At 43.6% G+C, this 26,291-nt stretch overlaps 1 protein-coding gene across 1 annotated transcript in view; it reads right to left on the reverse strand.

Annotated features, from left to right (window-relative positions):
- The window catches only part of SPAG17 (sperm associated antigen 17), a 236,047-nt gene that overhangs the window by 156,594 nt on the left and 53,162 nt on the right, over positions 1 to 26,291 (reverse strand). The window contains exon 6 of the mRNA XM_086717947.1: positions 11,285 to 11,416. Coding sequence (XP_086574073.1) covers positions 11,285 to 11,416 — 132 coding nt within the window. The remainder of the gene's footprint in view (positions 1 to 11,284; positions 11,417 to 26,291) is intronic.

The following is a 26,291-nucleotide window of genomic DNA, read 5'->3' on the forward strand; positions in this document are numbered from 1 at the left end:
TTATTTCATTCAATTGTTTGTTTACTCATTTACTTTTCATGTATTCATTCTTCAAGCAGGATAGTGGCCATCCCAGGTTGGGCCTAGGTTGGGATAAGGCACATATCCTATGAGGACTGAGGGGTGGGTGCCAGGAGACTGTTTACACAAATGGTCTTCTAGAAGAGAATTCATCCTAAGGGAGAGTCAAGCATGGGCATATAAACTACCACAGTTGTCGGGGGTAAGGCGAGTGGGGGATTCAGAGTACCTCATGATGGCAGTATCTTAGGCTTATCTTGCAGCCTAACCCTGGGGAGTCTCTGTCTGAGTCTTAGAGAGAGGTTGTTTGCTCATTAAAAATAAAACAAAACACGGGGTGCCTAGCGTCTCAGTCGGTTAAGCATCCGGCTTCGGCTCAGGTCATGATCTCGCTGTCCGTGGGTTTGCGCCCCAAGTCGGGCTCCGTGCTGACAGTTCAGAGCTGGGAGCCTGCTTCGGATTCTGTGTCTCCCTCTCTCTCTGCCCCTCCCCTGTTTGCGTTCTGTCTCTCTCTGTCTCTCTTATGACTCTCTCTGGGTCATAAGGTGGCCATACGGAAGATCCAGAATATAAACTGGTGCATAAAATATGGCGGGGCTTCTATTGCTTCTTTTTCCCATAATCAACACAACTGGAAACAAAAGAAGATGATTGTAGCAGCATCTGGGCTCTGTATTTTCCTGAGGTTACGAAATCAAATTTGAAAAACTCCATTCTAAAACATTAGAGACAGGAGATATGTTGTTTCGGCGTCCGGCTAACAGAATGTAACACAGAAGGGGAGAGAAGCATTTCTCTACTCCATGTGTCTTCTGGATGTCGAGGGCTCCAGAGAACAGTGTAGCTTTGGCACCCAGAAGAAGCGTCAGAGGTACCTATGGATTCTCCATGCAGGCCTGGGTCCTATAGCTCTACTGGTAGGGAAACTCCCCCTCCTCAGCAGCAGAGGGAAGCATCAGGAAAGGCTGTAGATGTCACTACTAGCCTTGGGTGGAGGCAGACAGGAGTGCACAAGGTAAGGTGCAGAGGTCTGAAAAGCCCCAGCATTTCATTCTGCACCAGATATAAACTGGTGCATAAAATATGGCGGGGCTTGTCCCCTTGAGCTCCTAGTCTACTGGGGTAGAAAGAGGAAAAAAGCACATACAAAAATAGGTAAAAATATAACAACAAAGTTCCATGACTTTTATGAAGGATAAAACCCAATGTAGTCATAGGCACGCAGTTGGGGAAACCTTTAAGTGGGTGACAGAGGACCTTTCTGAGGAGGTGACATTTGAATGAAGACCTGAAAGATGAGGAGTCTTCCACATGAGAAGCAAGAAAAGGGCAAAGTGGATGCCACAGGTGGGGTTGACAAGTTCGTATTTTATTAAAAATGCAATGGGAAGACCACAGAGAGTTTCAAGTAGAGAAGTACTACGATTCGTCAAGATAGGGAACAGGAAGTCTAGGAAGGGAGTCTCTAGCGATGGTCTAGAAAAGACCTAATAGGGACTTAGATGATAGAGAAGTTGGAGCAAGAAATGGCTTTTACTGGAGGTAAGCAAACTTTTCAGAAAATCACGTTAACTTTGAGATGCCCGGAAATGTCAGGAGGCAGGCAAATACACACATTCTCCTCTGAGAAGAGAGATATGGCTGGAGTCACATGTTTGGATGTGGGTCACATATACATAGTGATGAACTGAATGGAAGACACGAAATGCCCTGGGTGAGAGTTCTTGAGATGTTAGTGGGTAAGTGAGCGGCAGGAGAGTATGAGGTCCAGGTGTGTATGTATCTATGCCAACTCAGGAGATGTGTTTGCAATCTGATGGAACGACCCAGCAGAGAGGGAGACACTGCAGATATGGGGGAGGCTAAAGTCCTCGAGGAGGTAAGGTGGGAAAAGATCAAAAGAACATGCCAACTTCCTTTCATAGGAAGAGAGGCAATTTCTCAGTTTAATAAGAGCAAGAAGGGGGTTGGCTGAGTGTGGGTTCAAGAGAGTGAGAGATCTCGATGGTGCTGAGGGAATGCTTCCGTTTTTTCAGGTGAAGGGTGAGGCACGGTTACTGGCCGAGCACAGGGAGGTACGAGGGAAGAGGTTTTGAACAGAGACCGTAACGTGAGTCGTGTCAGAAACTGGGAGGTCAGGCTGACTGAAGAAATATGGTAGAAATCCCTGCCAGTGTTGAGAGCTTATTGGAAATTTTAAGATTGTTAATTTAAAATGAAACCAGAGCACAAATCAGTGCCCCTGAGTCCAATTAGCTCAGAGGCATTGGCGAGGCTCATGCTGGAGCTCAAACAGCCACACTTGGATGATGGTAAATCCACTGAAGTGAAACACTCCCGTGCAGCTCCTTGGTGGACAGTGAGCTTGCCCCAGAAAAGTCCTAACTTTGCCATCACAATCTTCCAGAAACTTCCACAACTGCAATTTTAAATAAAATCTCAGGGTGAGCTTTAGAACTGAAAAGAAGAAACTGTTTCAGGTGACATTATTCTAAAGTTCACCCAGAAGACTAAACATTTATATAGTCATGCATCCATTCATTTATCCTGTCATTCCAAACAAATACTGCTGAATACAGAGGAAGTTTAAAACTAGTTTCTTTATCCTTTTCCTGTTAGGAGGGCCCTCTAGCCCTGCTGGCTTTCCTAGGGGTGTTTGGGAGCCTGTGTAATCACATAGTTCCCATCCCAACTCTTTGGCAAGGTTGGAGTTCTATAAGGTAAAGAACTCCCTGAGCCCTTTCTTCTGTAAGGTTTCTTGGCACCCCAGAGAAGGCAGGACTGATCACAACCAAAATTTAAAATAAGCAATAAAGTAGAGAGACCTAGCTGTGTGCTATGATAGGTGCTTTCCAGACATCATCATCTTTAATTGGTTCTCAAAATGCAGCCTGCAAGATGAGTAATTTTGTTCATGTTGTATAAATTAAGACACACGGTTTGCCCTCAGACACTGCTATGGAAGAGACACAAGCCAGTTTAACCTCAAACCCTAAATTCATTTTATTTCTGTGGTCCTGTTAGGCCATAGAGATGGTCTGTCTTTCTACTCTGTCTTTCCAGGGGCTAAATAATACTATTTCCTGGATGCTCTTTTGATTCTCCATAGCTCTCCCTCCCCCACCCATTCTTCCTGTTGAGTGCTGAAATTATCAATATTTACCTCCTTCCTTTTACAAAAGAATCTAAAAAATACCTATAAATCCTGATTCATTTCTTGAAAAAGCTTTTTTTAACTATAAAAATCATCATTATTGAAACATTTGAAAGAATATAGCGATCTAACAAAAATCACCAGAGAAGATGAGTGAAGGAGATATTTAACGCATTCTTTCAAATTGGGTTTATGCGCCGCTATAACATCGTTGTTATTGTTCTCTCTATACAACTCAGTCTTCTGCATTTTCCTTTATCAGTGATGCATCTTCAATTGGTAGAATTTCAAGAAGAATTACTACATAAAGAATTTCCCAAGTAGAGCAACTATGTATGTACTTTCCTGGTGCAGAGACATCATACGGCAGAGGACAAAGCCAATGGAAGTACCCAGGTTATTCTGGCTTCCAGATCCAGGCAGAGAAATCCTTGGTGGATTTCTGAACATGGTGCCCTACCCAGTCCCTTCTGCTTCCCCATGTCTGACTCTAGCTGTCGTCTACCTACTTTATCCTATATTCCCTCTGTTCCTCACGCCTCCAACCCTCCATACTTGAAGTGAACCAGGACAGTCTCTTTGTCCCTGAGATTCTTGACAATGTTGACTGCTTGGGCCGCAGAATTCTACTTTGGTCAAAAAGCAAAATATCCTTTTCTACCAAGCCCCCATCATAGCAAAATCACCTCCTGTCTTCTTCCCTTTTCTTCTATTCTCTCATATCCTGAGTAAGCTCCTCCCTCTATGAGTTTATGCCTTGAGATCCGGGGCTAGGGGGTGGCAGGAAGTGAACCAGATTAGCTGAGCATTCACCAGAGTTGACCCCTTCCTAAATCACAAACTGAAATTTGTTCACACCAACTTTTCTTGCTCGCTTCTGGGTAGTGCAGCTTGCATATTCCCAGTCTATGGTCATCTGCACAAAACGTAACTCAAGAGGGAATCCTTGCCAACTCAAGACGAAAACTAGGAGGGGGCGTATCCAAAAGTCCCCTCTTTGCACCATGTTTGGGGAAAACATGTTCCCCAGCATATGAAGGAAAGGTCAAGTTCGTTACAGAGTCCATTTTCTTTAAAATGCAGTGTGTACAAAAAGCATCTGGATGCCTCCTACTGTGAGAAGGCTGTGGATAGGCACAGAGATTTCTTAACTGGCTAAGCTACATAGCAGATGTGAGGCTCTTGTTTTAGCAACAACCAAAGAACTATTAGCATTTCGCATATTTAGTTGAGTATCAAGTGGCACTTACCCCGTGTCCTCAATCTTGTTATTCTCACTTTTTAAGAGGGAAAAACACAAAACTGTCCCTCTCTCTAACAGGGCAACCTAATTATTTGATGCTTCCAAATATTTTAGATTGTATTTAACTTTCTAAATGACTCTTGATGTCAAGATTCAAATGCCTTCAAATACCGTGACAGGTATTTGTTATGTTATCACAATAAAAGGGAACCAAGTGGTAAAAGTCAGTGGAACTGCTGGTAAATAGCTCTACTTCATCTCATTTTTATAGGTAACAGCACATCTAGATTTGTGTGGTACTTTATGATCTCACATATGCTCTATCGTCAGATTCCCACAATACTATTGTTAGGGATATAGATAAGAAAACATGCTCATGGCAGTTAAGTGACTAAGTCACTCTTATTAAGTGGCTTATGAGAAACTAGGCCTGTCTTCTGAATGCTACTTTAGTTCTCTTTCAAGAGATCACCGTCTCACAAGCGATCTATTTTATTGGTTACAGATGATAAGAGAACAATAGGCGGGCTGAAAGAAATCCATGGAGTCAGATACGTCTGAGAGACAGTAGATTAAACAATATTAAACAGATTTATTTTCACAAAACTCCTCTATCTTTAATAAGCTAATGTGCTGTTAAATCTCTAAGAGTTGTGTATAACACACAGTGATTTCCAAGTTCTTTTGACCCGGGGGAGCTTTTTTTTTTTTTTTAATGAAAAACTGGGTCTAAATGGTTCTAGAACTTACTTTGGAAACACAGGTAATGGGCTTTGAGGCCATATTAATCCATTTATATAAGCCAATGCTAAGGAAATTATCCCAAATATAAAGAGTTCTATACTATAAAGTTGTTCATCACAACATTACTTATTATAAAAATATGGAAATAACTGAAATGTTCAATAGAGGAATGGTTAAGAAAATTATAGTAGTCAGGGGCGCCTGGGTGGCGCAGTCGGTTGAGTGTCCGACTTCGACCAGGTCACGATCTCGCGGTCCGTGAGTTCGAGCCCCGCATCGGGCTCTGGGCTGGTGGCTCAGAGCCTGGAGCCTGTTTCCGATTCTGTGTCTCCCTCTCTCTCTGCCCCTCCCCCGTTCATGCTCTGTCTCTCTCTGTCCCAAAAATAAATAAACGTTGAAAAAAAAAAATTTAAAAAAAAAAAGAAAATTATAGTAGTCAATAGAATATCCTACAACCAATAATAGTGATAGATGTGGCTGCTGTGGTAATAAGTAAAATTATGATATATTTTAATTTACAACAATTATGTAAAGGAACAAATTCACAGAAAGAAAAAAAAAGAAACCTATCAGAATGTTAACATTACTTGTAGTAGTGTTATGGCATTATGAACATGTTGTTTTTTCTTTTCTATATTTCCTATATATTCTTTCCCTTCTGCTCTTCTCCCTGCTCCCCTGACAAATAGAAAATATCATGCATGGGGTCGAGTTAGTTGCTTACTTTTCTAGGGAGCTGCTGTTGTGTAGAAGACATAAGTCCAGGAATGTAGTGGGTTTACTTGACCAGATAATGCAATCTTCAGAACCCTGCGGAATGTCCTGGGGTGCCATATTGCCGTTTTCAGAACTGGAATCCACAGAATTGGAACGTGGACATTTTCTATGACTGGTGGCAGTGAGGGAGTGGGTCTGATGTCTACCTGATTGTCTGTCTCTTGCAGGATTCTATGTTATTCAGAGGCATTAACAGTGGATCAGCCGGTGTTGTTCCACCTCAACATCCAGAAGGGCGGAGAGAGGGGTGAGGATATTTGGAATAATCTCAGGGAGTTTAGTTCTAAGAGATTTTCCCAGAGACCACGTCATTTCCGGGCAGTGGGGCGGGGCCAGAAATGAAATCAGAATTCCCTTGGGAATTGGTGGTTGGTGAGCTCTGTGTGGACTTTGTTTTTGGTAAGCGTTGTTCCTTTCCTTGGCTTGTCCTCACACTTTACCTCGGGATGTTGTATGTGATGTAATTAGTGGGACCAGACGGTTGTTGGTAGATCACTGAGCAAAGCCATTGCTCCTACAGGGAAATACCTTAGGGCCGGCACTCTTGACTGTGGGCCAAGGGTGCCATTTTGCACAGCTAAGGAGACACATTCGGAAGGTGTCTGTACAGTGGTTAAGAACATAGCGTCAGACAGTTTTGGATTTGAATCCCAGCATCACCTCTGAGTAGCTATTTAACCTGGGGAAAGTTACTTAACTTTTCACACCTTCAGTTTTCCCATCTGCAAATCAAGAATAATACTCCGTACCTCATAAAGTCATTTCAAAGATTAAATGATATAACATGTGTAAAGAGCTTAATATAATGCCAAAGAGTCAATAACGGTAGCTAAATATTATCATTAGCTGTTGTAACTACAGCTGCTCATATTTAAAGTTACTATTCTATTCTAAATATGCGTGTTTCTTTACATTTTTTCCTGAAGCCCATAAACAGTTTTCATTAATTAAAAGCATTCCAATGAGGAAAACACTTCTTTCTACAGATCAGTTAGCCGGGGAGTCATTTATTATTTACCCTGAATTGCTGAATTTCGTAGCTCTTTGGATGCAATGGTTTTGTTGGTAGTACCCTCATTTTGATAATCCTGCTTCAAAGAATTCCATCCAGTTAGTGAGGCAAGTTATTCCTTTCCTGAAACCACACGGGTCCCTCTAAACTGAGTTCCTGCTCTTCCTCTGTTTGATTTCTCAAAATAGTTTCTGAAGATTTTAACCACAACTGAATCAAAACTAACCAGCCTGTAATTTCCTGGCATGTCCCTCTGGTCGTTCTTTTAAAACAAAACACACACACACAATGGCATTACGTTGGCTGGTTTCCAGTGTTTGGGGGTTTCAACCGGAGTAAGCTGTAAAACGTCTGTGAAAGTTACCCTAATTTCTCTTCGTGCCTCCTTTGGAGCGGGCTCTGGGTTGTTTGTGGCTTCCTCATAATGCCTTATCAAATGTAGGTGCTTTTAATTTTGAGTTGTTTTAAGAAAAGTCTACCGGTACCATCACTCCATGGTTCTTAACTGCCTTCTCTCCAATTCTAGTTCTCTGGAAAATAAGGCAAGTACTTCTCCTAAGTAGAGAAGCCAGAAAGAGAAAGAATTGTTCTGCTTTTACACAAAAAATATGCTGAAAATATCCAAGAAAATATGGACTGGTTATTTGCATCCACAAATGAAAAGCACAGTTCGAATATATTTGGATCTTTTTCTAAACATATGCAAATTTTCCAAACTAGACTCAGAGGCGTAGGAAGACCAGACTTAGTTTGGCCGATTATTTAAATGGTTATTTTTTTTTTTTTTGTAGTATAGGCATTTTTCATCTTTTTTTGATGATTAAAGGTTTTAGCTGAATTCTCGATATATTTTAAATATATTCACAATAAAGTGTTTTGGTTTTGAATAAATGTTTATCATTAATATAGACATAAAAGTTGGAGTGAAAAAAAAGTAAAAAATGTGAACAATGCTATAATATTCAGATAGATTAAATTAAAACACGGATCGGAATACAAACCCCAAATAATTTATTTTAAAATGATAATGAACATTATGATATATGTGTGCCCCAGTACATTGTTTCTGTAAAGTTTGTTTCAATAAGTGTTTGTTAAGTTGATGAATTAAAAACAGACTGACAATGACAGATCTAAAAACACAGAATAAATGCTGAGATAATCATGTGTGCAAGGAAGAGTCATTTCTAAACAAAACTCTCAGATTTTAAGATACAACAAAATCCGATTTAGGGTTAATTGTATAAGAGAGTCTTTCAGAATTTCTGAAATTCTAAAATTTATTTAGAGAAATGCAATATATTTTCTTCATGATATGCAGATTTGGATGTAGCCAACAAGGTGTTTCCAAATAGATCAGAGTTTTCAACTATTTTTTACTTCATTGCAGTTACAAGCAGGCATTTGCTTTTCAGAAATGCCTTCAAAACTGCTCCTTTAAGAAATATCTTCCCTTGTATTATTTTTTATGCTATTAATTAGCCAGCATGCTTTCTTCAAGGACAAAGCAAACACATGATAAGCATAGCCCATGCTAAAGTGCTAGAAATTATTAAAATCAGTGCAACCTACAATAGTGATATTTTTACCGTATTTGGCATCTGGAACTATATTATTCACCACTTACTTTTTTTTCCACCACTTATTTCTAAGAAAAAATTTGGGTTGATTAAAACAGGATCAAATATATAAGGGGAATAAAGGACAGGGACCTAATTATATTAGTTATTTTTGTCCATATCTTCTCCCTAGTATTTTTGGTTAGTTCCCGCTGTGGATATTTTTTTGGCATTCGTTTTTAAAAATACAATTCTGAAAATTCAAGATAGGAGATACAAAACACAATTTGGGTTGCACAGTTTTCGGCAATATAGTCGGCATTTGAAAGGAGACACCTACGTAGATTTCTTATTGCTGTTAAAAAGCTCCCCTTCGGGGCGCCTGGGTGGCGCAGTCGGTTAAGCGTCCGACTTCAGCCAGGTCACGATCTCGCGGTCCGTGAGTTCGAGCCCCGCGTCGGGCTCTGGGCTGATGGCTCGGAGCCTGGAGCCTGTTTCTGATTCTGTGTCTCCCTCTCTCTCTGCCCCTCCCCCGTTCATGCTGTGTCTCTCTCTGTCCCAAAAATAAATAAACGTTGAAAAAAAAAAAAATTAAAAAAAAAAAAAAAAAGCTCCCCTTCTAGGAAATCTCAGAATCTCCGCCTGGGTTCAGGAAAGAGGAAGAAACTGGAAGTCTTTTCTTTTTTGCATTTTTCTCATCCCCATCCCACAGCATGGGTCAGTTTTATTTACTTTATACTTATTTTACTTTTCTGCCCAAGTTGCTGGCTGAGAAGCATTAACCTCAATTGTTCTAACTGACTGGTCGGGTGGTAGTGTTGAAATGAATAGAGATTATATCATCCCTCAAACAACTCTGCTCATCTGGCCTTTACCAAGAGTATTTTCTGGAGACTACTCCATTCCAATCAGTTTTCATCAATTTATTTAGCACTTACTCGTATGGTTGCAACTGAGAGATTTGGGACTGGTGTTTTGGGAACCCAATCTAACGAAGACATCAGATTAGACTATGTAATTGTTGGCTCTTGATTGCTCAGAGTTCTCTGAATGCCTCTATTACATCTATCTATCTATCTATCTATCTATCTATCTATCTATCTATCTATTTATCTAAAATTCAAGCCCACATTCCTTTAGACTTTTGAATTTTCAAACAATAAACTAAGATTATTTGAGCATCTTCAGAATCTCACAGCTGTATTATTACAGTTCACATTTCAAAGAAATGCTGAGGAAAATCACTGCAGAAATATTTTTATATTGATTCTAGCTTTAAAATTTTTTCCTGAGCTGCCAGGATATTCCATTTACTGTTACTTAAAACCCATTAACTGAAAACTAAAGCTTACTCTGTGACAAACGATTGCTGACTTACAATAGTTGGCAAACAAGTAAACTGATCCCCTTTAGCACATTAGGTATATTTGTAGGTGCTGCGGGAAAGCACAGAGAAAACAGAAAGCGCAGAGATTTTCACAGGACTCACAGTCTACTTTTTATAATTCATATTCCCAAGTGACGTTGGAATTTAAAAAGGCAAGAAAAGATGTTTCTACACTAGCTTCAAACTTTCCAGTTTTTCTTCTGCCAAGTCTTAATGACCCCGAGTATTTCTGAAGGCACAAATGTCCTGTCCATGATGAAAAGAGCTTCAATAGATGGAAAACTAGACCATCACTTGTGTTCCTATGAGTAGAATTTTCCCGGGAACAATGTGTGCCACTCTAATAAGATGCTATATGGGGAATCTTTGAAAAACATAAAGCCCTATTCTGCAAATAAAAGGTGGCATTATTATTTTTTTCCCTACAATTATCCTGTCAAGCATCCAATTCAAATAGGAAACCTAGGTTTGGGGGTCTTGCAAAGGTGAGAAAGGTATTACTGGAACACATTCCCTCTTCTCTTTCTTCTTCCATGAACTGATTTTGCCTCTTCCACTCAGGGGCATAAAGATACAGCTTACATGTAAATCCATTTCATGTATACATGTGTACACACACACACACACACACACACACACACACACACACACACCACATGTATGTACAGAAGCGTTCGGCTTTCCAAAAACATCTCAGCATGATTTGGAAAATAAGAAAAAACATCTCTTATTCCGAGTAATGATAATAACAAATGGATTTGAACCTAGCATCGTTTTGCTAAAGGTATTTCAAAATATTTTTTTTTCAGATAAAAATATGAATCTTTGGAAAACGCACAGATTGATTTCCATAGGCAAATTAAATGAGAAGTCTACATGTGAAGAAGTAATCAAGCGTATAATGGGGGGGGGGGGGTGATGGATTGCTGCTGAAATGTTCAGATTATTACGAAGGTGCAGATGCAGCCTGCCATTTTAATAGGAACTCCTACTGAATATTAGAGAGAATATTTTAAACGGTTAGACCCTGACTTTGTGGGGTTTTTTTCACATTACATTTACTTCTCCTGACTCTGTCTCACCTTGATTCCCTTCTTTGTTACTAGCATATAAGTAGACTACTCTAAAATCAAGCTCAGGCACATGCCCTGATTATTGTCTGATTTTTGCACAAGGGAATTTATTTTTAATGGGTCTGTCTTTGAGAAAATATAATTCCTCCAACAAATCTTTGGATGGCCTTTTTCTTAAGTTGTCCAGGCGACAGCTGAATGTGCTAGGTAACATTTAATGGAAGGCTTACGAAGAGAGGAAGTGTCCCTGGAGAAAACTGACTCCATTTTATGCCCTGTTTGCCCTCTTTAGAAGACCCAGCGTCATACAGTACCTTCTTTTCGTTTTCCCGTCTCTGCTGGTCCTTAAATTTAATCTGGAGAAGCTGAAATTTCAAGAGTTTCCCTATCAGTGGTAGGGTTAATTTCTCTCCACTGTCCATAATTGCCTTTGCTGCCGTTAACACCTAGGAAGAAACACATTAATGGGAAAAGTGGCATTTTATAACCTTTGGCACAGACTGTTGGTGACAAAAAGATGAAATGGTATTTCAGTTTTGCAATATTCATCTTACTGCAAAGGTGCCTCACTGCTGGCCAAAAGAATTAGAGCAAAATACCCCATCGCCATCGAGAGGGGCATTTATCTTCTACTTTACATAAATTGGGTTGTCTGAAAATGCACTTATTTTTCCAATAAGGCAGAGAGTGCTTCCCACAGTGCTGCGAGACTCAGACTCCCCAAAAAGGGGTAGAGGAAAGATATGCCAGGGCTCCATTCTGGATGACTGATAGGTCAGTTTCATGCTACAGAAAGTCTATTGTTTGGCGTAGCCGATAGTCCAAGCTGTCAAACTTTGACTTATTACAACATTATGAATTAAATAGGGTTTTATAATAATGGAAATAGCTATGTTAGCAATCTTTTATTTCTTGGTGACCAAAGTCCAATGCAAGATAAAGACTGCTTGACACAGACGCGCCATATGAACGTTTCTCCCCCGCCCCCTCGCAATTTAATGTTGATCCTGTTGGTATGCAGCCTAATTGGGGTGAAATGAGGTTATTGAGTTTTCTTTGGGTGACGACAGCCACTAGGAACATACAGCTGTATTGTCCAGATGTGTGGCACTGACAGCCTGTTTTATGACTGCGCTTTTTACAGCTTGTTTCCTCTAAATTTCACACAACTCTCTAACATCTGGGGCCTTTTCCTTGGAGCCCTATAACCACTTTATTTACTGCAAAAAAATAAAATCATGTAAAATATACCATAAAAAGTTGTTATGTGTTTCTCTTTATTCATGTTGTCTCCCTAATAAAGTTCACCTCTGCCGGAAGCACTGTCACAAAAGTAATCTGGTCAAAGTATTTTTCGACTTTTGTTTTTAGGCAAGCATTAAGATTTATTTATAACCTCGAGATGAATTAGGTGTTACTAAAATGTTCTGACACGTTGCTTTTCTCCCCCCTTTGGAGCAATTACTCCTCGGGGCGCATATGGTGTCAATTTCAGACCCTCTGTCTCAGACAATGACTGCGCGCACGGCATCTCATCGAGCTGCGTCTTGTCTGAGGTTCATACCAGCTCTTGGTCAGGGCTTTCCTGACCGATCCGGTTCCTTAGGACTCTCCACTTTGCCAAAGGAAATAGCGGAAAGAAAGGGAGAGGACTATTTTGCTTCTAACTGCAGAAGGCCCTGTGGATTATTCGATGCCAAAACGTAACTGGACCTCTTAGAGACTACATTGGGGTTTCCTGTGTTGCATCGCAGAAGGGGAAGGCCAGGGAAAGGACTCGCTTAAAGCTGCTATTTCTAAAGACCAAAGGAACAAACCAAGTGTCAGAAAGCTTTGTGTGTGTCTAAGCAAACACCCCTCCGTGGAACGGAGTGCTTTGCTTCTGATGGCAGTTCTGGTCCTGCTAACACGATTTAGGGGAAGGGACATGACGGCTGTGATTTCTGGGAGCAGGAAAGTATAAGGGTACACCTGCAGGGCCTCACCGTTTAATGATGACCAGATTCAAGAGGGAAGGGAATCCTAAGGGGACAGAAGGTCACACATTTACTGTAAAACGAAAGCTGTCCAATTGGGTCCGGCCCCCAGGATAGATGTATTTGGTTTGAAATGACATTTTTCAATACCCGTTAAACAGCGTGCTGACAATCAGGCTGTTTTGTGACATCTGGCTCAAAATACACAAATTTGGGTTTTGAAAACTCACAGCAGTCTAGTATGGGGTGTGTTCCCGATAACACAAGTATAATGACAGCATTGAAGGGAAGTCAACACTGGAATGGGTTACCCCAGAGTGGCGTGGAGTCTCTCTTTCTGATGACCTGTGAAAACAGGATATTTACCTATGTCTGGGATGTTTTGGGTGAAGCCTGCCTGGCGTCATGGTGATGGATGGGATGTCTCGGGAGTTGCTTTCTAATCCCGTGTCTCTATGAGTCTATGACTGTTACCTCACTGTGCTAAAATGTATTCAAAGCACAACAAAAATGTCCCGAGGGAAAGGTATTTTGCAGACCATAAAAGCTATTTCTGGTCCATCTAAAACTGTCTGTACAGAGCTGGTTTTAAAACAAAACTCTGGCATGGCATCAAAATAACATGCTATCCTACTGTGCAACGGGGAGATTAGTGACCAGAAGTGTCACCGGAATTGCCAGGTTCCCGTGTTCTCATGCTGCATGTACACACAGTGAAGATGAGGAGTGGCAGGGCGAGGCAGCACTGAGCCCCCCACACTGCCCATGGATCTTCCTCCCCTGGAACAGCCCCAGGGCACCCCATGCAGAGGCAGACTTCATGCCCACAGGGCAGGGCAGTGCATGTGGCCACAGGAGCAGTGGCAGGAACCAGCATGCCGGTCCTTCTCTCTGGGGCTGCTCAGAGGGGACTTGACCCCCGCACATGCCATTTTCTGTGGGTGTGTCCCCCCTAAGGGAATGACAGTGAGAATCCTTGGGATAATTAATGAAAATGAAAGTCTCTGCTGAGCTCAAAATCTGAGGCTGGAAATTTTTATGGTATGTGGTCACCCCCCTCCCCAGGAGAGGCAAAGCAGGGAAGATGTTTACAAATTAATTTCTACCGAAAACTCCTTCTTTTTTTTTTTTAATTTTTTTTTTAACGTTTATTTATTTTTGAGACAGAGAGAGACAGAGCATGAACGGGGGAGGGTCAGAGAGAGGGAGACACGGAATCTGAAGCAGGCTCCAGGCTCTGAGCGGTCAGCACAGAGCCCGACGCGGGGCTCGAACTCACGGAGTGTGAGATCATGACCTGAGCCGAAGTCGGCCGCTTAACCGACTGAGCCACCCAGGCGCCCCGAAAACTCCTTCTTGTCACCCTCCATAACTCACAGTTCTCCCCAATCAGGAGTCAGTGGTTTGGTCTCCGATGAAAAACAAACCCGTAGAGGGCCTGTGTTCGATGGATGAGTCTTTGAGGGAGGAAGAAAAAAAACTGCATTTGGAAGGAATGCAAACTTCTCACGGAACATTCCAGGGAGGCTTTCCTTCCTCACCTTACTTGCGGTAATTGAAATAATAATCAAACCTTCAACCTTCCATTATCGTAAAGGCTGCTTGTCCAGTATCTAGTCAATGTATGTGTGTGTATTTGTGTGTGTATTTGTGTGTGTGTGTGTGTGTGTGTGTGTGTGTGTACGCTGGGGAGGCATGCAGACAAGGGTTGTAGGTATTGGGATGATAAGGGATACGACAGAAAAGGGGAGCAGTGAGCTGGTTGGGGCTGGGGAATATTCAGACAAAAACCGGAGCTTCCAGAAGGAGGCAGAACAACAGTCCTAAGTGGGTTAAAACCTGGGTACTCATCAAGCCGAAATACCAAATAAATGAGCCTGGCATGAGTCAGAAACTTAAAAACAAGTCTTATGGGCAAATGAGACTCATTAAAATGGAGGAAAACTGTTGCCAGGCAAGGCCTGTATGTGTCTCCTGGACCTACTCAGGCCAGGTCTCGGGGCCTGCCAGGGCTGCGGCACATCCAGGCCAGCCTTACCAGGGGTGCTCGGTTCTGGGAAAGATGGTGTAAGAGGAAACTTAGCTTGGGAGTGCAGCTGAGGGAAGAAGACACATTAGCATTGAACTGTGTGCAGATCGTATCTGGAGGGTAGATGCCCTTTGTCTGTTAGAAAATTTGAGATTCTGAGCATACCAAGAAATAAAAAACACTTCCCTCTTTATCACCGACCTGGCTCAGAGACTTATGTCATATTGACTATCTAATGATCTGATCCAACAAAAATATATCAAATGAGCCAAATTCTTCCCTTGCCTGGGGATCAGGCCCACCCACAGACACCAGTGCCCTGCCTTCTCCTCTTCCAACCTCCTCTCTGGGCTTCCTCCCACATTAGTAGTAAGCACAGCATCTGCCGGCACAGGAGTTAGAACTACTTCAGAGGTTCCCATAGAAACCAAGTGTATGCATGTGTACAAGTGTCTACATAGGCGTACGTATAAACACATATGCATACGTGCCTATGTATGTGTACATGTATATATGACAGATGACGGATGGATAGACAGAGAGATAGATAGGTGATAGACACAATTTCATGAGGTCTGCTGCCTGGTTTCCCCGGTAAGCTTACAAGAAGGCACACGGAGCATCTTGAATCATTGCCTAACCTGGTCATGCTCAACGCAGGTGAGTTCTGAGGAAAGGTAAAGATTTTGGATCTGCCATTTCTCCGGGTCGGAGCAGAGGCCACAGAAGAAGGTGGAGGGGAGGGAAAAGTGTGGTTGTGAGGGGTGGAGGAGAGAGGAGAGATGGGAGAGGGTCAGGCAGAGGGAAGACATCCCTTCAGGAACTCCAAGTAGCCACCAGGTCTCCTTAAAAACAATCTTTTGGTTTCAGGTCCCTCCTTGGGGGCCCAAGATGTTTGTTAAAGCAGCTGAAATGATGCACCGGGTATGACTTCATATTTAACCTATTATTCTGGAGTCAATGATTTAGGGTTTGGAGATGGATGGAAAGAACACAATCCATTACTTTGACTCGGTCCAGCTAGCACGGGACTGAGCAAACAGGCTTTTGACATGCAGAGGATCCCACTCTGCCGTGTACGTTTTTGCACTTTCATTCATTTGGTACCACATCGTTTTCAGTAGCTCATCTCCCTAACGTATGACCGATTAAGTGCAATGGTTCATCATCATGGTCAAAAGTCCAAACAGCACCAGAAGGATGTACAATGAAAAGAAAATGCTTCCTCAACCTGCTCTGCCATTCCCTCTTTCCAGAAGGAAAGCCTTGTGTAACCTTATGTAGTTTCCTGGGCATATAGACACATACATATGGATACCCTTTGTATTTCAATACAAACAGGATGATGCTTTCGTAGGGTCGAGTGGCTTGTATTTTTTTTTTTTTTAATTTTAGAGAGAGAACGTGAGCAGAGGAGAGGGGCAGAGGGGGAAGAGAGACAAAAAGAGAGACAGAGTCGTAATCAGTCTCCACACTGAGTGCTCCGGGAAGAGCCCGACGCCAGGCTCAGTCTCATGACCATGAGATAATGACCTGAGCCAAAATCAAGAGTCAGAGGCTCAACTGACTGAGCCCCCCGGGTGCCCCAGGTGACTTATATTTTTATATACAAAGTTATAGGACAGCTTTCTGTGCTGACACATATTGCTTACGTATAGATTTTTAAGTTATTTTCATTGTCTCCTCTTGTATGGACATTTGGGCATTAATTTTACCAGTTTCCTAATGATGGACATTTAAGCAAGTTCAGTTTTTTCTTCTATTAAGTGCGATGTGTATTTTATTTTATTTTAATTTAATTTTTTTATTTCTTTTCAGTGTATTTATTTTTTTAGTAATCTCTACACCCAACATGGGGCTTGAACCCATTACCCTGAGATCCACGGTCGCATGTTCTACGACTAAGCCAGTCAGGCGCCCCCCAACGCATGTGTATTTTAAATACTTATGGCTACTTCACCCTCCCCCATTCATGCTCTGTCTCTCTCTGTCCCAAAAATAAATAAAAACGTTGGAAAAAAAAAAATTAAAAAAAAAAAAAAAAGGGGGCGCCTGGGTGGCGCAGTCGGTTGAGTGTCCGACTTCAGCCAGGTCACGATCTCACGGTCCGTGAGTTCGAGCCCCGCGTCAGGCTCTGGGCTGATGGCTCGGAGCCTGGAGCCTGTTTCCGATTCTGTGCCTCCCTCTCTCTCTGCCCCTCCCCCATTCATGCTCTGTCTCTCTCTGTCCCAAAAATAAATAAAAACGTTGGAAAAAAAAAAATAAATACTTATGGCTACTTTCAAGTTGACATTTGGAAACTTTGTAGCATTTTTGTGCCCACCACCACTCTGTGAAGGAATGTGTTTTTTCCCCAACCCCTTCACAGACACCGAGTACTCTCCAACTTTTCTATCTCTGTCTAGCTCGGTGCTGATAGAACTTTCTGCAATGACGGAAATGTTCTGTGTGCTGTTGAGCACACTGGCCACCAGGCACATGTGGTTATCGAGCACTTGACTATCGCTAGCATGACTGAGGAACCGAACTTTTAATTTTCAATTCTTAGTTATTTTTTAGTTCAAATCCTTCTTGCCACTAAAATAGCCAAGATTTAACTTGGTAACTCACCTGAAGGAAGTTCATTCATCCCAGTGGGTTAGCCGTATTTTAAGATTTTACCCCTTAGTGACAGGATGAAAGGGACTAGACACTGTGAAATAATTTCAACCTGTAAGTCATAGGTGTGGCTGCTTAGAATTTGGGGTGGGGTGGCCGTTCTTGCTAACCTGAAATCTTGCAATGCCAGAGTCAAGCTGGAAGGTAGATACAGTTTCTATCTTCGTGGTGCTCTGCTCGGAGGCCTGGGGGGACTGATGGCGACACTGGGGGGACCTGACGGGTTTCCCAGGTACCCACCCTTGGGTTTCACTGCTGGGAGCTGCGGTTAGATTCCAGGACTGGGTCATACAGAGGAAAGGATGTAAAGAGCAAATGGAAATCTCCCGCAGATCCGGGTCTGAGGAGCATCAGAGAGGGCGAGTGAATGGGTGAGTGGGGCGGAGAAAGGGTAAGAGGGCAGCTAGGTGCCCTGAGGGAGGAATAAAGGCAACGGAAACTGCCCTGGGAACAAGACCTGGGGCGTGTCTGCGTGTGCGTGTGTGTGCACAAGAGTATGCGTGTTTATGTGCACAGCTGCCTGTGGGGTGATTAAGATCGCGAAGATACTCTGTATCGAAAACCAGGGTCAAAACTGAGATTGTGGAGGTTGAAGAATTAATAAAAAAGAAAAATACTAACACCTTTGTTAGGCACTTGAAAAAGTGATACTATGGACTACTTGCCATTTCTATCTAATTACCCTACAGAACACAAGATATTATGTTTACCGTCAAACACACGTCGGATTAAATATGTAGAACCTATTCGTCAAAGTAGGCTGTGTAACAGCATGTGCCATCTTCAAAATTTGTTGCTTGGGTAGCATCAGTGTTTGCTTATGCATTCTGCTTTAATCTTACATGTTATATCTACTGATAACATTAAATAGGAACTATTGCAGTGTGTGCATGTGCACGTTTGCATGTGTGCGCATATGCACACGCGTGCACGTGTGTGTGTGTGTGTGTGTGTGTATTTTACAAAACTTCCAGCGTTTAGATGGGCCCCATTCTGCATATTCGGTGCAAAGGACGGATGGGCAGGGGGTCTGCAAATGACTCATGGGGGTGCCCTCTCATGGGAACATTCCTGCTGGGAATTTTAGCTCCTGCGGCACACGGGCCCCGAAGGTTATAATGATTTGTGTGCACCATGATGAGGAAGCACAGGCCGTGCTTGCGTCCTAGACTTCTCAGATACCACTGGGTGGTCTTGGGCAAGTGAATGAATCCCCCTCAAACCTCAGCTTTTTTTTTTTTTTAATGTTTATTTATTTCTGAGAGAGAGAGACAGCACACACAAGCAGGGAAGGGGCAGAGGGAGTGGCACAGAGGATCTGAAGTGAGCTCTGTACTGACAGCAGTGACCCCAACGCGGGGCTCTAACTCATGAACCACGAGATCATGACCTGAGCCGAAGTACGACACTCAACCCACTGAGCCACCCAGGCACCCCTTAACCTCAGCTTTTTAATCTGCAGCAAGGTTTCTCAACAGTGGCATGGTTGACATTTTGTGCCAGGTAATTCTTTGTGGTAGGAGGTTTCCCTGTGCCTTGCAGGATATTTTAGTGCAACCCTGGCCTCCACCCAGTTGTGACAAGCAGAGGTCTCGCCAGACATTGCTAAATGTTCCCTAGAGGGACAGAATTGTCTCTGACTGAGAACCACTGATTTACAGAAACAGAACATAAATAGAATTGATGGGGCGCCTGGGTGGCTCAGTTGGTTAAGGGTCCTACTTCCATATAGGTGGTGATCTCGTGGTCTGTGAGTTTGAGCTCTGTGTCAGGCTCTGTGCTGATAGCTCGGAGCCTGGAGCCTGCCTCAGATTCTGTGTCTCCCTTTCTCTCTGCTCCTCCCCTGCTTACTCTCTGTCTCTCTGTCTCCCTCTCTCTCAAAAAATAAACAGTAAAAAAAAAATGAAAAAGAACATCAATAGAATTGACTGAAATAACGCATAAGAAGTCTTAGCATGGCGAACGACATACGCACGGTAAACCCTCACTGAAGTTAGCTCTTACTGTTACTATGCTCCTCTCCAGGAAAAAGTTGACATTCTGGAAGGCCTTACAGTCCAGGCTGGGGAAAAAGAGAAAAGGAATGGAGTGAAGTGCGTTTAGGCAGGTAGACAGTGACCTCAATTTATTATCAGCAGGTGATAACCTGGCCTCTCCTTTCATTAAACCCTTTTCTCTGCTCTGACCAAAACAGATCAAGATCCATGTAGGGAAAGCAGAGATAAAAAGAGAAGGTGTGAAACCATACTTTGTTATGGCACTGCGTGCGATGGCAATGGGGGGGCGGGGTTGTGGGGGGAGGGGGGCACGGGCAGAAGGAGGAGGGCTGCTATTCCTAATTTCTCCTGAACTGTGAGCTGGAGGACCCATTCGAAGAGTGCTCTGCAATCCCGCAGTCCCCGTTTCCTGCTCCCTCCATGCCCCCCCTTCCCTCCTTCCCTCTGCATTTACTGAGTGCCAGCTATATTGCAGTCATTGTATTACTTGATCCTCTACACGTCTGGTCTACCCAATTCACATTCTTTAAGTAATGAATAATTTCCAATGAGGCATAATTGGAAAAACAGCTGGAAGGATATGGGTTGCAGGGAGAGGAGGCAACGGAGAGGGACAGAAAAAGAGGAAAGGAAAGGAATAGGGATGGCTGAAACATATTTTCTCACTTTGAGCGGAGGAAAAGAAAATAATCAAGCAATATTAAGCTGTCCATACGTAGGTTTAAAGGTGACGGAAGACGTAGGTTCCGTATGGCTCACACTGCCTGTCCAACGCAAACGGGACGTTGTGAAGGTGCTCAGACCACAGCAGTGAGAAGTTCGTAATGATGATAAATACCCATAGCAGGTGACTCCCAGATCATTTTCAGCTGTCCATAATTAAACTGGTACCCATCTCTCGACAATGTCAGGCTTGTAAAGTAATTCCAGTCATTGGACCCCTTACATCTGTGCTGAAATGAAATAATATTTGGCAGTAACGAGAAGTCACCGAAACTAAATAAACAACCCCTTTCAAGACTACATAAAAGTCGGTAACATAATAACATTTGACAGGGATTAAGACTTCTTTGGGGCTGTAAGGAAGTTTCAGAAGCAGCAATAACAAAATACATGGAAGGTAGAACAGATCTGTGCTTTCACAGGCATGTATAATTTGAAATGGGATGGATTTTCCCAAAGGAGACGCGCATTTCGAACGTCTAATATGCCCATGTCAAAAAGCACAGGACTCTATTTTAGAAGCGTTTGTTGGAATTACTCTTCCAAAGCAGGATAATGCAAAGCTTCCCTCCTTTTTATTACAGAGCGATCGGGTTTTTGTATACCTACAAAATATATAAAGGCACATGAAGCTGAATGTGATAATATATGGAAGAATGATACAGAAAGTTCAGAAGAATGATACAGAAAGTTCAGATGTGCCTTAGCTTATGTGTGTATTAGTAACACATGTTTCCATAATCATGGCAATCTTTTTTTTTTTTTTTTGTAGATCAAGATCTTTTCCTTGGTCCCATAATGCTCCCACCTTGGTCCCATAATGCTCCGAAGTCATTCTTGGTTCTTTCAGCTTGTGATGAAAGCTACAACTGAACAAGCCTACAACGTTTTTGAACCTTTCCGAAGGGAATTAGCTCTCATATCAGGATTATTGGTGACCAGGGTTTGTCTCCTCTAGGAGCTCGGACGTCAGATCCTTATCCTTACCTAACTCATCTAAACCCCCTTGCAGACCTCACAGAATACGTAGGGATGTAGGCATACAGCAGGTTTACTCATTCAGTCAGTGTGGGAATGCTGTCTTCAGAGTTATTTCAAATGTTTTCAGCAACGACTGCAAAGCTGTAGGAATAGATGGCAATCAGGAGTAGGTTCTCAGCCTAAGGAACATGCAAATGGTCACACTGCACCCACCACGTACAGGTCAAGGATTGTGCTGCACTACATTTTATTTCGAGCTTCAGATATTCCAGCTGATTTAATTCTTGCCTTCTCTTCCAGGTGGGTACTCTTATCACCCCGTTTTATTGATAAAGAAAGGGAGGCCTGGTGATCACACGGCAAGTGAGTAGTAGAGATGGGATTTGAACCCAGACGATCTTCTTCCAGTCCTGCTCGCCATCACCATATTCTGCGGCCTCACAGTAGGCCTTTTCACCCCTCCCCTGAAGTTCCTGGAGTCCCATCTAGTGCCTCAGCTTTTCCCCAGTCTCCGCACCCAATCCTCATCTTGGCTGGAGGGATGAAGGGCTTCTTAGCCCAAGGTTTTATGTTTAAATACTCTTGATATCTTATCTAGTGTTTCTTACTGAAATAGCTGAGCTGCTTTTTTTTTTTTTTTTCCCTGAGACCTAGTGGGGACCTGAGGCTCAGAGTTCTCAGCCCTAATGGCTCTGGGGGGGGGGGGGGGAGGGGTGGAATACACCACCCCAAAATATACCACTTTGGCATGAAGATTATTTTGAGCTAAAAGCGCTTAGGGGCGCCTGGGTGGCGCAGTCGGTTAAGCGTCCGACTTCAGCCAGGTCACGATCTCGCGGTCCGGGAGTTCGAGCCCCGCGTGGGGCTCTGGGCTGACGGCTCAGAGCCTGGAGCCTGTTTCCGATTCTGTGTCTCCCTCTCTCTCTGCCCCTGCCCCGTTCATGCTCTGTCTCTGTCTGTCCCAAAAATAAATAAACGTTGAAAAAAAAATTAAAAAAAAAAAAGCGCTTAAAAAACAGCTGGTGCGAGAAGAACATTCTGACCTCCCCTTTTCTTGATTGTGGAAAACAGGAGACAAAAAGCTTCCGTGTGAAAGATGCCATCCCTATACCAGGGGAAATGAAACATTAGCATCATCAAGGATGAGACGTTGAGACAGAGAATTCTCTACAAACAGGCCTTGTGAAAATAAATGCTCAATTTTCTTTAGCCTCCCCGCACCGTTTCCTGACTTTTTCACATTGCCTCCCTGTTCAGTTGGATATAAAGGCCCGCGGGTTTTGCCATTTTTTCGAGATCTTCATTTCCTTATGGGGGCTCCCTTGTCACATAAAACTGATGCACACGTGTATGTTTCTGTCTCCTGCTACTCTGGACAACGCCAATTTAATTGTCAGGCCCAGCTAAAAAGAACTCTAAGAGGGTAAAGGTGGCCAGTGACCTTCCCTCTGGCTCCATCAGTGTCTTGTCCCATAGCCCGAGTCCCGTAGAAAGTCAGAAACTCAGGCTGGCAGCCACCTCCACTTCCTAGCCTCTTCGTCCTTAAATCCTAAGTCCTTCTCCTGAAATCCTGCCTCAGTCTGAGTCCTGCCACTTGAGACCCTGCTAGTCATTGCCAGACCTACATATCTGGATATGGCTGGTCCCTGCACTTCCTGCGCCCGACACCACAACATTACACGCACGTGTCACTTGTCGTTTGGCTCAGATGCCACCTTCCACCTCCCAGGCTGAAGGTTGCTGGTTGCCCACCCATCATCCCCGCTTTCTTCCTGGGAGAATCTGACTTCTTTTCGGGGATTGACTCCTCTCCTATTTGGCCCATGTGCCTCAGGGCAACCACAGCTCCATGGGTGGACCTATTTGTACTGGAAGTAATCCCATCCCCTAGCCCCCACCCACCCCACCCCCCACCCCCAAAGCCCCCCCCCCCCCCCCCGCCCGGCCCCGGCCCCGTCCAGGACTGGTCCAGCATGAGCACATGATCTAGTTAAGGCCAGTGGGATGTGAGGAGTCTTATTCTGGGGCCACTAGATCTGTGGTGACAGAGCTTTGGGAAAAGGCTTGAAGAGCAGGTTGCTGTAGCCACCACCCTTCCCCCCCACCCCCCACCCCGGCCACCTCCCGGATACAGGAAGGGTCAGGGCACTAAGGGGGTGGGTCTGGAGCCTCGGCCGATGCTTACCCTGAGGCTTGCCTAGGCTCCTAGTTATACAAGCCGCTACATCCCCTTTGGTTTAAGCCGGTTTTAGTTCTATTTTCTCAAGTCAGAAGTAAGGTGACCAAGCTGCTATGGACATGGTGAGATTCAGACTTTCAAATTAAGAGACCTTAAAAAAAAAACAAAAAACAAAAAACCCACCAGGGATAATCCAGGTGTGTTTCCCAGCAGCACCCACATCAGCTGGAAACTTGTTAGACGTGCAGATTCGTGGGCTCCACCCCAGAACTACCGAACCCACAACTGCGGGAGGGGCCCCACAGTCTGTTTTAGCAGGCTCTCAGGTGATTTCGAGGAACCACTGCTTCATCCCTGGTTTCTTCTGTGGCCTTTTCATGCCAGTGTCTTTAAGCCACATGTTGGCAGTTTCACCGTTGAGTCCCTTGTTAACTCTCAGTTTGCCTCAGATTTTAATTATTTTATTTATTTATTTATTTTTTTAATTTTGCACACATGAGAGAGCACTAGTGGAGTAGGGGTACAGAGGAAGGGAGAGAGAGTATCCCAAGCAGGCTCCATGCTGTCAGCGCAGAGCCCCATGTGGGGCTCGAACTCACAAATCGTGAGATGATGACCTGGGCCGAAACCAAGAGTTGGACACTTAACTGACTGAGCCACCCGGGCGCCCCTTATCTTTATTTATTTGTTTGTTTGTTTGTTTTTTTATTTATTTATTTATTTATTTTAATATAGAGACACCAAGTTGGCCACTTGAGAGAACAGCGTGCAGGGAGATTTCTGCTAATGTCCTGCTGGGTGAAGAATGCCTTTGGTATGTCAGCACTTTCCCCCTGAGTACTCTGTTTCCTCACAGTTATGGGAAAGCTGTCATGCTTTTCTAGCGTGGTTGCTGGCGGTGTTCTTCAGGGCTGGTGTTGTCTCCTAGCTTTGAATCTATCCCAAACCCGTCCCACAAAGAGGGCTTGTTTTTCAGCGTCTCTGTCCCTCCCTCATGTCCTTGACTCATTAGTTAGAGAGGAAGCATAGAGGATATGGGTGCCTCCTGGCCGGCTACTGACAGCACCCTTTATGAGCAAATGGATGCTACATAGTTTTCCACGAGCTCCAGAATCCCTGGGACCCTCATTAAAGATTCAGATTGCCCAGGATCTACCCCCCAAATTACCAAATCAACCTCTGGAGGCGAGGGCCTGGGGGTAGGCAATTTTAACAAGCATTCTAGGGATTCCTAAGAATCCTGGAGTTTAAGAACTGGGACCAAGGTCATGTATATGCTAAACATGAGAATCATGGACAGAGGAGTTCCCCAGGGTGTGGTACCCTCAGAGCTAAAACTAAAAGTCCCTGGCACCAAGGACAGTTGGTCACCCTAAGAAAGCAAGTTCGAGGCAAGCCATCTTGAAACTGTCTGGTATAGCAGTAGAGCGTCATTAGTCTGGTTTTATCCTTTGATCTGCTTTCCTCAGTCCTAGCTCATCAACTGATGACCTTCTCAGAGCCTCATGGTCACCCTAAAGTCTGAGTCCGTCTATCTGAGGCAGCGAGGCCATTGGCTTTCCCTCTAACAGGTATCATTTGACATGGTTATTCATCTCAGAGTCAGGAACCAGTAACCTAACATCAGACATTCATGGGGCACCGAGAGGTGGTCCCTTGCTCAAGCGCACTGGTGTTTAATGGTGGTATTGATCTTTATATATGGCATCATGATTCTAGAGTCTGCAGAGGGTTATCTGCTTCTCATTTCTAGAATTGGCTAGTATTTTCTCCTGAACTCCACTGGAGTCTGAACCGCACCACCAAGGAGTTATGAGCCAGACTGCCAGTTTAGAACACTCCCTTCAGATTTCCCTTCTGTAGGCTCCGACTCTGAGCCCCACACTCCCACTGCCTGCTGGAGGTGTTGTTCCAAACCCTCCCAGGAGCTCCAGATCAACTGCTACGCGATCTGAGCCCACCTCTGGTTGCATTCCTCTTCTAGCACTCCTTTCCAGCCACTGTCTTCTTGGTGTCCGCCCACTATGCATCAGAACCTTCTCGCACATGCTATTTCTCCTGCCTGGGAGGTTCCTCCTCATATATCCACATAACTCACCTCCCTTGGGTTTTTTATTCAAGGGTTTCCTTCTCAATTTTATCTTCTCTGACCACCATGTTTAAATTAGAAAACTTCCTTCTACTGTCCACACTCCCAACACTCTATGCTTCTTTTTCTCCATAGCATTTATTACCATCTCATATAATACATGCTTTATCTTTTCTCTTATTTCCCCTTCCCATAAGGGCATCAGTTTTTATCTATTTTTTCCCCACTGATCAGAAATCAAAGCCTAGAACATAATAAATGTTTAGCAAATAATTACTGTACGGATTAAATCAGATGGCCATTGTGAACCATGTTTTACAATGCTTAATTGCAAATTTCACCACTACCTGGAGTCCCTACTATCATGAGTCACCCATGCTTGGATCTTCCTGTTGACCTGGATCAAGTCTGAGTTAACTTGGGCCTTCTGGAGGGTGCATTGCCAATGCTGTTTACCCTTCCTCAGAGACCTGTTCTAGAAACAGACTGTTCTGGTGATGCAATCCTAGTGATGTCCCTTCTTCATCATCCAGCTGTTGAGATGGAGCCATTCTTGGTTAGGAATTAACTTGGCTCACACTTTAAGGGTCCACCCTGTCACTCACCTATATTTTACAGAGCACCCCCTACATTCCCCATGCTAGAGATCTAGAGACAAAAGCAGCAGCCTCTGCCCATAACAAGCTCTC

This window comes from Puma concolor, chromosome C1 (assembly GCF_028749965.1).
Source record: "Puma concolor isolate L17-30 chromosome C1, mPumCon1.1.hap2, whole genome shotgun sequence".
Lineage (NCBI taxonomy): Eukaryota > Metazoa > Chordata > Mammalia > Carnivora > Felidae > Puma > Puma concolor.